At 42.1% G+C, this 12382-nt stretch overlaps 1 protein-coding gene across 1 annotated transcript in view; it reads right to left on the bottom strand.

Annotated features, from left to right (window-relative positions):
• The window catches only part of SCIN (scinderin), an 86629-nt gene that overhangs the window by 59834 nt on the left and 14413 nt on the right, over positions 1-12382 (bottom strand). The window contains exon 6 of the mRNA XM_021718409.1: positions 10820-10981. Within this exon, the coding sequence (XP_021574084.1) occupies positions 10820-10981 (162 nt within the window). The remainder of the gene's footprint in view (positions 1-10819; positions 10982-12382) is intronic.

The raw sequence follows: 12382 nt of genomic DNA, 5'->3' as shown, positions 1-12382 counted from the left end.
TTTTTTTGCGTCAGAGTCTCACTCTGTTGCCCAGGCTGGAGTACAGTGGCATGCTCACCGCCAGCCCAGCTTCAACCTGCTGGGCTCAGGCGACCCTTCTGCCTTAGCCTTCCAAGTAGCTGGAACTACAGGTATATGCCACTATGCCTGGATAATTTTATTTTAATTATTGTACAGATGAGGTCTCATCAAGTTACCCAGGCTGATCTCGAACCCGTGGGCTCAGGCAATCCTTTCACCTCGGCCTCCCAAAGTGCTGATCTTACAGGCTTGGGCCACCACACCCAGCCTTGCATGTACTTTTAAAAATACCTCTGGCTGGACATGGTGGCTCACACCTATAATCCCAGCACTTTGGGAAGCAGAGGCAAGAGAATTGCCTGAACCCAGGGATTCAAGATCAGCCTGGAAAACTTGACGGGACCTCTTCATTACAATAAATTAAAAAAATAGCTGGTTGTGGTGGTGCATGCCTGTGGTTCTAGCTACTTGGAAGGTTGAGGTGGAAAGATCACCTGAGCCCAGCAGGTTGAGGCTGTGGTGGCCAAGGATGGGAACTGAAAGCAGTGGTTTGCAGGGCCACTGAAGTCTTGGTGGAGAGAAAAGAAGCACTGGCATCTGAATTAGGGCGGTGCAATGGTGATAGAGAGATCAAAGGTTATTTAAATGGTTAAAGTCTGCAGGATTGGCCAGTAAGCCACGTGGCCATACACTGGAGGGACAGGGAAAGGGAAAATACCTTGGACAAGTCTAGCTTAGCTGCAGGTAGTGGAACCAGATGTCTTAACAGCTTTGGGAGGATTATTTTTTGTGGCACCAGTAACCATCGGTGAAATTATGCTTTCTGTACTAGTCAAAGTACTTGGCAAACCAAAAAAGGCTTACAGTCACACTTTATTAAAAACATAAGATGATGACTCAGCTACTCAACTGACTTTTTTAGTTCTTCATGCACATGACCCTAAACGGTCCAGCAACTTTAGACACGTGCTATGCTGAAGTGATTCTCAACACTCAACGTGCATTATTAACATCCTGCGGTGGCTGAGGGGCCTTAAAAAGTACTGACTTCAAAGTCCCATCCCGAAACCCTAAAATCAGAATCTTTAGGGGTCCAGTCACCGGCATCAGCATTTTTAAAAACCTATACCAAATTATTCTAATATGAAGCCATGACTGAGTATTAAAGTATAAATCCTGACACCTTATGAGCCATTTTTCTGAGGGCTCTCTTCCATTCTGCATTCACAATGGCTGTACCTCAACTCCAACATGTCTCACCTTCTACCTTGATATACCCTTACTTGTGTCTGTGCCTCCCACCATTTGACAGCATGCAGAGGTCAAAGGCCATGGGCTATTCACCCCTATGCTCCATCCACCCTACACACACCAAGCACACAATAAATGCCATTCATTCCTACTTTTATTGCAGGGTACATTTTTAAAGATTTGAGTTTAGGTGTATCTGTTCCCTTATCTGTTCTTACGAACTCAAGTTCTCAAGAGTTCTTATGAACTCTTCTTAGAGATCTGGTGGCATGGATTACTTTATGATAAGAACAAATGTATCCAAAACCAAAAAGAAGATTTGAGTCAGTCTTTAGTTTTCAAGTAAGCATTTTTAGTCACAGTGGAGACAAATGTCTGAAAGTCAACACAGTTTTCATTTTTAAAAAACTTGATTTTAGCCGGTCTCGGTGGCTCAGCCTGTAATCCCAGCACTTTGGGAGGCTGAGGTGAGTGAATTGCCTGAGCCCGCGGGTTCGAGACCCGCCTGGGCAACTTGGTGAGACCTCATCTCTACAATTAATCAAAAATTACCAGGGCATGGTAGCGCACGCCTGTAGTTCCAGCTACTTGGAAGGCTGAGGTGGAAGGATCACCGGAGCCCAGCAGGTCGAGGCTGCGGTGGCTGGAAGCGGCCACTGCACTCCAGTCTGGGCAACAGAATGAGACTTCAACTCAAAAATAAAAAATAAAAAAAACACAACAACTTGATTTTGCTAGAGTAAAGTTTTTGGCAGGGAACGTGTGAGGATGTTCCATAGAAAGCTGGTTTCCATATCAAGAATAAGATTCTTGGCCTTAGGCACTAGAGTGTGTTGCAAGATTCATGGAGTGGGCAAGAATGTGAAATGGTTTGTCTATAAAATGTAACTTATCTTGTTTTTGAATATGCTAATGTTTATTTTGTTGTTTCCTTCAATGACATATGCATGTACTTTTTTTTTTTTTTTTTGAGTCAGAACAAAGAAACAAGACAGGAGATTGTGAAACCAGGAGATCTGGCCCGAAGCAATTAATTTTTGGGAAGAGCCCAGCACACTTCCTCTTCAACTGATTTGTTCTCCGCTTATCCATGAGCATGGGTATTAGAGCAGAAACGACCACGGGCAGCATTGAGGCCACTGGGCCAATGGACACCGGTACCATATGAATACAGTGTTCCACAGCTCCAGGGTAGCATGGGAAAACCAGAGATCCTGCGAAGAGTTCAGGAGTGGCTGACAAAACCCGTTAGGGTCTTGCCCTGATGTGTGACCAAGACATCAGAGGACCAAAATGAGGCCATGGACATTCTCTGGCAAATGTCCTGGGGACAGGGGTTAAAACTCAAAGCTCAGGAGGGAATGGAATGAATGGAACGAATGGAATGAGCGGAGTGGCCATGCTTTATATAGTGAGTGAGGGCTGAAGACTGCAAACCGACTGACACTGCCATTCTCATCCTTAACCCCACCCCTGGCCATAATATTACAAATGCGTTCCCTGTACCTGAGGGGCTGTAAAGGGGGTGGGTGGGATACATGTGAACTGCTTTAATGGTTAACAAAACTCACGTATTTTTCCCTTTTATTTTTAGTTGACATGTAAGAATTTTACATATTGATGGAATGCAGAGTGATATTTTGATACACGCATATAATGTATATTGCGGGGTAATTAGCATACCCATCAAACATTTATCATCTCTTTGTGTTGGGAACATTTGAACTTATTCCTCCTATCTTGCTGTATTTTTGTAACATTATCCAATCTCTTCCGATACTCCCCACCACTTCCCAGTCTATAATAACCACAATTCTGCTTTCTATTTCTATGAACTCAATTTTTTAGCTTCCATATGAGTAAGTACATGCAGTATTTATATATTTATGTTTCTTTTCTTTTTTTTGAGTTGGAGTCTTACTCTGTCGCCCAGGCTAGAGTGCAATGGCATGCTTATGGCCACCGAAGCCTTGACCTGCCGGGCTCAGGTGATCCTTCTGCCTCAACCTTCTAAGTAGCTAGAACTACAGGCACGCACCACCGTGCCCAGCTAATTTTTTATTTACTATAGAGATGAGGTCTCGTCAGGTTGCCCAGGCTGGTCTCGAATCCATGAGCTCAGGCAATCCTCTCACTTCAGCCTGCCAAAGTGCTAAGATTTTAGGCGTGAGTCACCGTGCCCAGTCCAATGAATTTATGTTTCTAAGCCTGAATTATTTTGCCTGACATGGTGTCCTCCAGTCCTGTGCATGTTGCAGCAAATGGTAGGATTTGTTTCCTTTTTTATGGCTAAATAGTATTTTATTGGACATATATACCACATCTTCCTTATCCATTCATCAGTTTATGAACTTTTAAGTTGATTTTATATATTTGCTATCATGAGTAGCACTGCAATAAACACAAGGGAGCAGGTATCCCTTAGATATACTGATGTCTTTTCCTTTGGATAAATACCTAACCGTGGGATTGCTGGATCGTACGATAGTTCTTTTTAGGTTTTCTGAGAAACCTCCATACTGTTTTTCATAAACTTACAATCCCACCAACAGTGTATAAGGGCTCCCTTTTCTCTGCATTCTTGTCAACATCTGTTATTTTTGTCTTTGATGATAGCCATTCTAACTGGGGCAAGGTGATATCTCATTGTGGTTTTGATTTCCACTTTCCTGATTATTAATGATGTTGATCACTGTTTTCATATACTTGTTGGCCATTCATAATTCACCTTAATAAGAAAAAAAAAACTATGGGGAGACACCTCTTATCAACAAGGGTGGCTGAACGAAGCATATTTGTATACCTAACCCTTAACTGTACCCCACAATATCATAAAAAATATTGATTAAAAAAAAGAAAAAAAAACTTTTATTTTTTATTTTTTACTCTTCTGTGGAAATAGAAGCTTGAAAACAGAATTAGGTAGAGGTTCAGAAAAAAAAAAAAGAAAACAACATCTCTACGCACCTGACTGCATAAGAGTGTATGCTTTATGCTAGATGGAGAGACATTTGTTGAGTGACTACAAGCTCTGGGCTTTACACTTTAGAAACAAAGTGAGAAAGGAGGCTAATAAGTAAATGGACAGGCAATGTGAGCCATGCTAAGAGGCAAGTCTCTGCGTGGTGACAAGAAAGATAAGATAAGGTGGACCTGACTCTACAGGGATGGGACATTGGGCAGGGAAGTAGAAGTAAAGACCAGGAAACAAATGATGAAGAAGGCAATATCTGAGTTAAATATTTAAGGATGAGATAATATTAGATGCTTGCTGGGGGAGGTGCTAGAGAAGAAAAGAATATTCTACGAAAAGAAATCAATTTGTAGCCAGGTTCGGTGGCTCAGCCTGTAATCCTGCGCTTTGGGAGGCCGAGGTGAGTGGATTGCCTGAGCTTGCGGGTTTGAGACCCGCCTGGGCAACTTGGTGAGACCTCATCTCTACAATAAATCAAAAATTAGCCAGGTGGGGTAGCACGCCTGTAGTTCTGGCTACTTGGAAGGCTGAGGCAGAAGGATCGCCGGAGCCCAGCAGGTCGAGGCTGCGGTGGCCGGGAGCGGCCACTGCATTCCAGTCTGGGCGACAGAGTGAGACTCCAACTCAAAAAAAATTAAAAAATAAAAATAAATAAAAAATTTTAAAAAGACATCAATTTGCAACAGCACACTGACTTGAGGCAACCTGTCGAGGGAACTTGAGGGAACAGGGTACTGAGACAATATCAATGGCGATGATGAGGACAGGAAGAGACATAAGACAAAGGACAGGTAAAGACAGTGATGACGTCAAAGAGGAGCACTTGGGAGAGAAGTTATCAAGGCCACTCTTGGATTTGGGGCTTGAGGGCTTGAGTGGGTGGTGGTTCTGTTAATAAGATGGGCGATTGGTTCTGTTAATAAGATGGGCGATAAGATGAGAAATAATTTTCTAGACTTGGAATTCTCATGACACACATGAGCTGATGTATCTGGGAGGCCATCTGAAATATGGACCTAGAGCTCGAGCGAGAGGTATGAGCTAGACTATAGCGTTGAGCTTTGCCAGTGAGTAGTAGATGAAGCTTTGGGTGAGGATGAGTTTGCTCAGGAAGAATTATAAAGAAGAGTCGAAGATTAAAAGTAGAATGCTTACAAAAAACACTTGAGGAATATGAAGACCATGCAAAGAAGAATGAGAAAGAGTGGCCCGAAAGGAAGGAAGATGAGGGGAGGCAGGGGAGGAGTGAGGCTGAAGCAGAAGATGGAACAGTCAACAGTGTGGACTGCAGCACAAGGATCAAGCAGACTATGATCAAAGACACCACTGGATGTAGCAGAGGTCATCGGTGCCTGTGGCAAGAGCAGTTCCCAAGGGATCACGGGAGTGAAAGTCAGACAGTGTGTGTGTGTTAAAGACTGACTGGTGAATGAGGAAGTGGTGACTGCCTTTTCAAGGCATTATGACTGAACAGTGGAAGGGGGGACTGATAGATTGCAAACAGCAAGGACAGTAGGACAGAGCTGCAAAACTGACCAAGCAAGTTAACAAGGAAGCAGAATGTGCAGAACATCAGGGTTAGTAACTCACTGCAGGAACGCCCACTCCTGTGAAACCACTCTTCGCTAGGGGCTGACTCTTATGTAACCTCAGCTCCCAAGTCTTAAGAATTAGGTTTTTTTCACTATCATTCACACTCTGCAGTTACTGGTGCTTTGCCGTAACGTTTTTGGACGTGACTTTATTAGTTAATTTCTGCAAATACCTCATATTTTTAAAAATAGTGAGGAAAGAATAACTAATGAATTCACCAACATGAAAATGTATAGTTCAAAAGCATTTTCCAAAGACTCAGTAAATCGCTGAGAACTAGGCATGCTGCATATTATTTTCTGAAAATATAGTATGGATGAGACTATGAAATTCTCTAAAATACTGATGATTTTCTTCCCTTTCAAACTGGTAAAACTGATCGTTTTACTACCTCATGCTTCAGGCTGGGAAGGTTACACTGTCACACCCAGGGAACATTTACCATAGTCCACAACTTTATAATAGTTGCTAAACTTGTAACTTTATAAAAAGTGTTTCTAAGGCATATGGACTATCATATTAACACCTGTTGTTAAGTGACTGCTTATGTCAAAAAAATGACTTCCGTCAAACATGATCAAGATATGGGATTTAGGTTACATCCATATCCTGAGTTTTGGCCAGCTGACTTTAGCTAAATGATAGTTTTAGATATTCAACCTGCATTTTTTTCATACCCGAGTAATAATACAAACTTGAAGAAACCACACTGGCATTCTCTTGTGCCCTTTAATGCAGAAGGTGGGCTTTAAATAATTAGTTCAATGACTACTATTAAAATATTATGGTAGAGAAAACTGTAGTTCTATGTCCTTATTTGTTTATTGTGACACACCCCAAAAATACAGTCACCAAGGTAATTGCAAGATCTTATCAACCCTTAGAATTTTTTGGCAACATACCAACTGGTTAAAGGTTAGTAACACAAACATGGATCTTGCAAAGTTTGTTTCAGTGTATGTAGGAATCAAAAGCTTGATTTCTACCAAGGTATCCCTTTAGAGTGTAGAAAATTTCCACAATATGAGACATAGCCAAACCCAAGTGCCTCTGTAAAAAATTCATTCTGAATATCTCTTTTAGGAGTCATGAAAGCAAAAGAGAATCTGAGAGTTATTAAAGATAATTGACTATATTTTTAAAATTTACTATTTAAATAGATGAGTGTCTTTGAACCTTATAATAGAGACTCTCTGTCCCTATTAAATGAGCCTTGATTTGTGGGTCATACTCCCACAGGTAAACATTAACTGCAGGAAGAGAACATATGTCATTAGAATTACAACCTTTCTACCACAACACCCAACTATCTAGCCTATGAGGCAGCTCAATATTTGTTCCACAAAATAATACACGCATTGGTGAATACTACTACTTTCGGTAAATTCTCAGTAGATTAGTCACCACCAATTCTGAATTCAGGAGATTCTGAAGTTCTTGAAGTACATTCTATGGTAGGGCCATACCATTGTGGATGCTACCAAGTCAGCTTAGTATTGGGAAAATAATGCTCCCAGCAATTTGCAAGGCAGAGGTGAGAGGACTGCCTAAGACCAGGAGTTCGAGACCAGCCTGGGCAACTTGGTGAGACCTCGTCTCTTCAATAAATCAAAAAATTGGCCGGGCATGGTGGCATGTGCCTGTAATTCCAGTTACTCGGAAGGCTGAGGCAGAAGGATCACCTGAGTAAAGCAGGTTGAGATGCCATGGCCGTGAGTGTGCCACTGCACACCAGCCTGGGCGATAGAGTGAGAATTTGACTCAAAGAAAGAAATCAATGTGAATAAGGACGAGAAAAACCTAGATTCCATCCCAGTCATCATGCAGCTGGAATAAATGTGAGTGACATGTGCACACACCTTCCAAGCCTTCTGTTTCCCCTTTTGAAACTGGGATGATAATTGTCATGTCCCAGATGTGACTGCATTGTCAGATGACACTGAATCACAGTCAGCTAAGAATAGAAGGGGGAGCATCAGAAATCAGAGTCAAGATGTAAAAACAGATGAGGAAGTTAAGACTCAGGAATGTTAATGATTTGCCCAAGATGAGTAGAAAGCTGAAAACCTGAATCGGAAGCTATTCACAACAATTAAATAAATTATTGCCTTTATGTAGCGATTATACATACAAAGTTTTGGCCATTGCTTTGCTAAGTACTGGTCAGGCCACGTGCTCACTGAACTATGGCCAAGCCATGTTTTCCTAGCTTTCGTTTCCTCCCCTACTTTGGGAAGGTGAATCTATCTCCTCTCTTTCACTCACTCTTCAATTTACTTTCTAAATAAACTATATTGTCAATCTAAAAAAATACATAAAAATTTTTTTTAGAAAAGAAATAGTAGCCGGGTGCGACAGTTCACATTAGTAATCCCAGCACTTTGGGAGGTGGAGGAGAGAAGGTTGCCTGAGCCCAGGGGTTCGAGACCAGCCTGAGCAACTGGGCAATACCTTGTCTCTACAAATAAATGAAAAAAATTAGCCAGGTGAGGTGGTGCATGCCTGTGGTTCTACTTATTTGGAAGGCTGATGCAGAAGCATCGACTGAGCCCAGCAGGTTGAGGCTGCGGTGGCTGTGAATGTGCCACTGCACTCCAGCCTGGGCAACAGAGACTCTGACTCAAAAACAAAGTAAGGTCGGGCTCGGTGGCTCAGCCTGTTACCCCAGCACTTTGAAAGGCTGAGGCGAGTGGATTGCATGAGCCCGCAGGTTCGAGACCAGCCTGGGAACTTGGCAAGACCTCATCTCTACAATAAATCAAAAACTAGCCAAGCGTGGTAGGTAGCACGCCTGTGGTTCCAGCTACTTGGAAGGCTGAAGCGGAAGGATCACCAGAGCCCAGCAGGTTGAGGCTGCAGTTGTGGGGAAAGGCCACTGCACTCCAGTCTGGGTGACAGAGTGAGACTCCAACTCAAAAAAAAAAAAAAGGATTTTCCTTTTGCTCTGAATCTCACAATGAAATTTAATGTGAGGTTCAGGGCAAAAGTACTGCCATTTAAACTATAGATGTCGGCCATGTGTGGTGGCTTACGCCTATAATCCCAGCACTTTGGGAGGTCAAGGTGAGAGGATTGCCTGAGCCCACAGATTCGAGATCAGCCTGGGCAACTTGGCAAGACCTGTCTCTATGATAAATAAATAAAAAATTAGCCAGGTGTAGTGGCAGATGTCTGTAGTTCTTGGAAGGCTGAGGTGGAAAGGATTGCTTGAGTCCAGCAGGTTGAGGCCGTGGTGGCCGTGAGCAAGCCACTGCACTCCAGTCTGGGCAACAGAATGAGACTTCAACTCAATAAAATAAAATAAAGTACAGACATCTAGGTGTGATACTGAACATGATACTAATGAGTATTAATTTTATTGTGATCTCAGCTGTGCACACAAGATGCTGTAATCCAGGAGAGTTGGGCTATGTGTCAGCGGTAACAAAACTATAGATGCCTCCTAACTTACAGAAACTGAAGTTTATACCTTGGGGTCATTTTCCAATCCATTTATAACTTTAGTATGTTTAATCTCTGTGCTCATGTCAAATTAACAACTGCATAAACAGAACTTTGACTCTGTCGCTCTATTTCCAGAATCCTTTGTGTCCCTCCCTTACACATGTGGAATAACTCTTCTGGCTTCTGTCTACTGTCTTATCCCAAAATACCACCCAAGTAGATGAGGTAAAACAAACTGCTTAAGTGGGAATCATATACACAAGGGATCTAATCCTGGCTTCACCATTACTAGCTATGAAGCCTTGAGCAAGTTCCACAGACAGTCTAAGTCACATACTAACTGAAGCAACACAGGTCGGGTCATGTCTCTGTATAACGTTTGGCCCATAAATGTTAGGAATGATAATTAGTGTTGTCATACATGGTGTGAGGAAAATGATGATCATTAAGGGCAGGAAGAGGAAATTGTGATATGTTCTGTCTTTTCCACCTTCTTTGCTTTTGCACATTCTTCTTGCTTTCTTTTGTTTTAGTGGCAGGGACTGTTCTTTATTTTTACTACGATAACCATTAAAAAAAGCTTTAAACATGTAATTTAAATCTTCCCTACTAGGGTTGAACACAGCGCCTTGCAATGACCCTTCTTCATCATCATAATAATGATTAATAAGTATATCTAGGCCAGGTGTGGTGGCTCATGCCTGAAATCCCAGCACTTTGGGAGACCAAGGCAAAAGGATTGCCTGATTGTCTGGGCAACTTGGTGAGAACTCATCTCTACAATAAATCAGAAAGTTAGCTGGCCATAGAGAAGTGCATCTGTGGTTCTAGCTACTTGGAAGGCTGAAGTGGAAAGGTCGCCTGAGACCAGCAGGTTGAGGTTGCGGTAGCCACGAGTGTGTGTGACTGTACTCCAGACTGGGCGACAGAGTGAAACTCCGATGCAAAAAAAAAAAAGTATATCTGACATTAGAGGGGCCTCTTTTCCTGGAAGAAAGCACAAGTCAGATATATCATCTCCCAAGCCGTTAAGATGATACTGGACATCTGTATTTGTGCCTTATCTCCTAATAACTCTAAGATAATTGAAGAGAGTGACATAATATGGTGTATGTGCTTGCATGTTAAGATATTTCTTCAAAATTCTCCTGGTGACTGTTTAGACTTATTCTATGTCCATTTTAAATTCTACAATCTTTGCTGAATCAATTTCCCCCTCAAGCTATGTTTTCCCACAAACAACTAAGGGCAAAAATAATGAGAGGAAGCTCTGTTTGGAGAGAAGGGAAAATATTAAAAATTATGCAATTCCTGTTCTGTGGTAGGAAGAACTAAATCACTATTCTAAACCTATCAAAGAATATAAAAGCTTTTGAAGTCCCCCTTTCTGTGGCATTTAAATACTGGTCAATTTCTCATCTCACATAAATATAACCTCTGTAGAAAAAGTGATTCTCTTCAATGACACGTACATCTGATTGGATCTGAAAGTGATTCACCTTCCCACAGACGTCTACATGTGTATATGAAACTTACAGTGCCAAGGTCAACGATGAAGCAGTCACCCTTGTTGAAACTGTCCCAGCTGAGAGGAACTTCCGTGGCCCTGACCACTCTCCGACCCTTCACACGTAGGAGCCTCTTGGCTGTCAGGTCATTCGTGAGAACATGATTGAGCCCGGATGCCACACCTCCAGCCTGATGGAGGAGAAAGATACAAGATACAGAGAAAACTGGTGAGGTTTCTGAGTAGACAAGGCAAAGCAGAGAACACAGTGCCTGTGGCAAAACCCTGCCTGTTAGGCCAGGAGGAAATAGCCACCTATTGCATGTGAAAAGTCAGACATGGAAAGGAAGCTGTTTTGGTAAATCAACAGGTTGGTTTGTTTGCTTGGTCTCTTTATCCTTCCGTTTTAATAATTCAATTTAAAATTACAAGTCATTTCTGGGAACTCTCAGGGTATAAAACGCTGCTACATAAACAAAAAGAATAAACCATAACTTTTGCCCTTTAGACAGTAAGGGGTCCCAACTCATTCATGAGTGAGAAGTCAAAGATTTCAGAGAAGGTGACAGGAGGCTGGCAGAGAGTCAAAGGTGACAAGTACAGGTGACAGTAGCCTGAGAAAAAGGCACCCAAAAGTTTCCCTGTCACAGGGAGAGGATGGAGAAGGAACTTGAGTGCTGGTCAGAAATTAATTGGCTTACGTTTACAAGTAAAACAATCCATGCCGGGTGCAGTGGCTCACGCCATCCCAGCACTTTGGGAGGCCAAGGTCAGAGGATTACTTGAACCCACAAGTTTGAGGCTAGCCCGGGCAACTTGATGAGACCTCATCTCAAAAATAAATTAAAAAAATTAGCTGGGTGTGATAGCATGCACCTGTGATGCCAGCTACTTGGAAGGCTGAAGTGGAAGGATCACCTGAGCCCAGAAGGTTGAAGCTGCGGTGGCCATGAGCATGCCTCTGCACTCCAGCCTGGGTGACAGAGTGAGACTTCGACTCAAAATAAATAAATAAATAAAACAATCCAATGTCTCTATTTTTTGGTAAACAGTTTACTAAACATGCAAGGCCTGAGTCTTTTGTTCCTAAAGTTTGGCAAAATGCAGTATATCTTCATTACACATCCACAACCACAGCACAATAAAACAAAACAAAATAGAATGCAACCATGCTAAGTTATAGAAATGCCAAGGAAAAATTATTAGCCACATCAACTAAATTTTCTTGTATTATTTGCGATCATCTTTTACTTTTTCATTTTTTTCCTAATTAAAGGTCAGGAACCATAGCTTTATTTCCACAATTAATTAAAAGGTAATATGCATACCTGAGTTACAGTATAACTAAAACTCTGTTATTAATAGATCAAAGTCCTCTATAATAATGGTAAGAAAAAATAGCATTATTTTTTTTTTTTTTTTGAGTTGGAGTCTCACTCTGACGCCCAGACTAGAGTGCAGTGGCCGCTCCCAGCCACTGCAGCCTCGACCTGCTGGGCTCCGGTGATCCTTCCGCCTCAGCCTTCCAAGTAGCTGGAATTACAGGCGTGCGCTACCATGCCCGGCTAATTTTTGATTAATTGTAGAGATGA

The sequence above is a fragment of the Carlito syrichta genome, unplaced genomic scaffold, assembly GCF_000164805.1.
Source record: "Carlito syrichta isolate Samal-C Ts95f unplaced genomic scaffold, Tarsius_syrichta-2.0.1 Scaffold312189, whole genome shotgun sequence".
NCBI classification, from domain to species: domain Eukaryota; kingdom Metazoa; phylum Chordata; class Mammalia; order Primates; family Tarsiidae; genus Carlito; species Carlito syrichta.
Note: the sequence above shows the minus strand (reverse complement) of the source record. Positions and strands in the feature narration are given on the sequence as shown.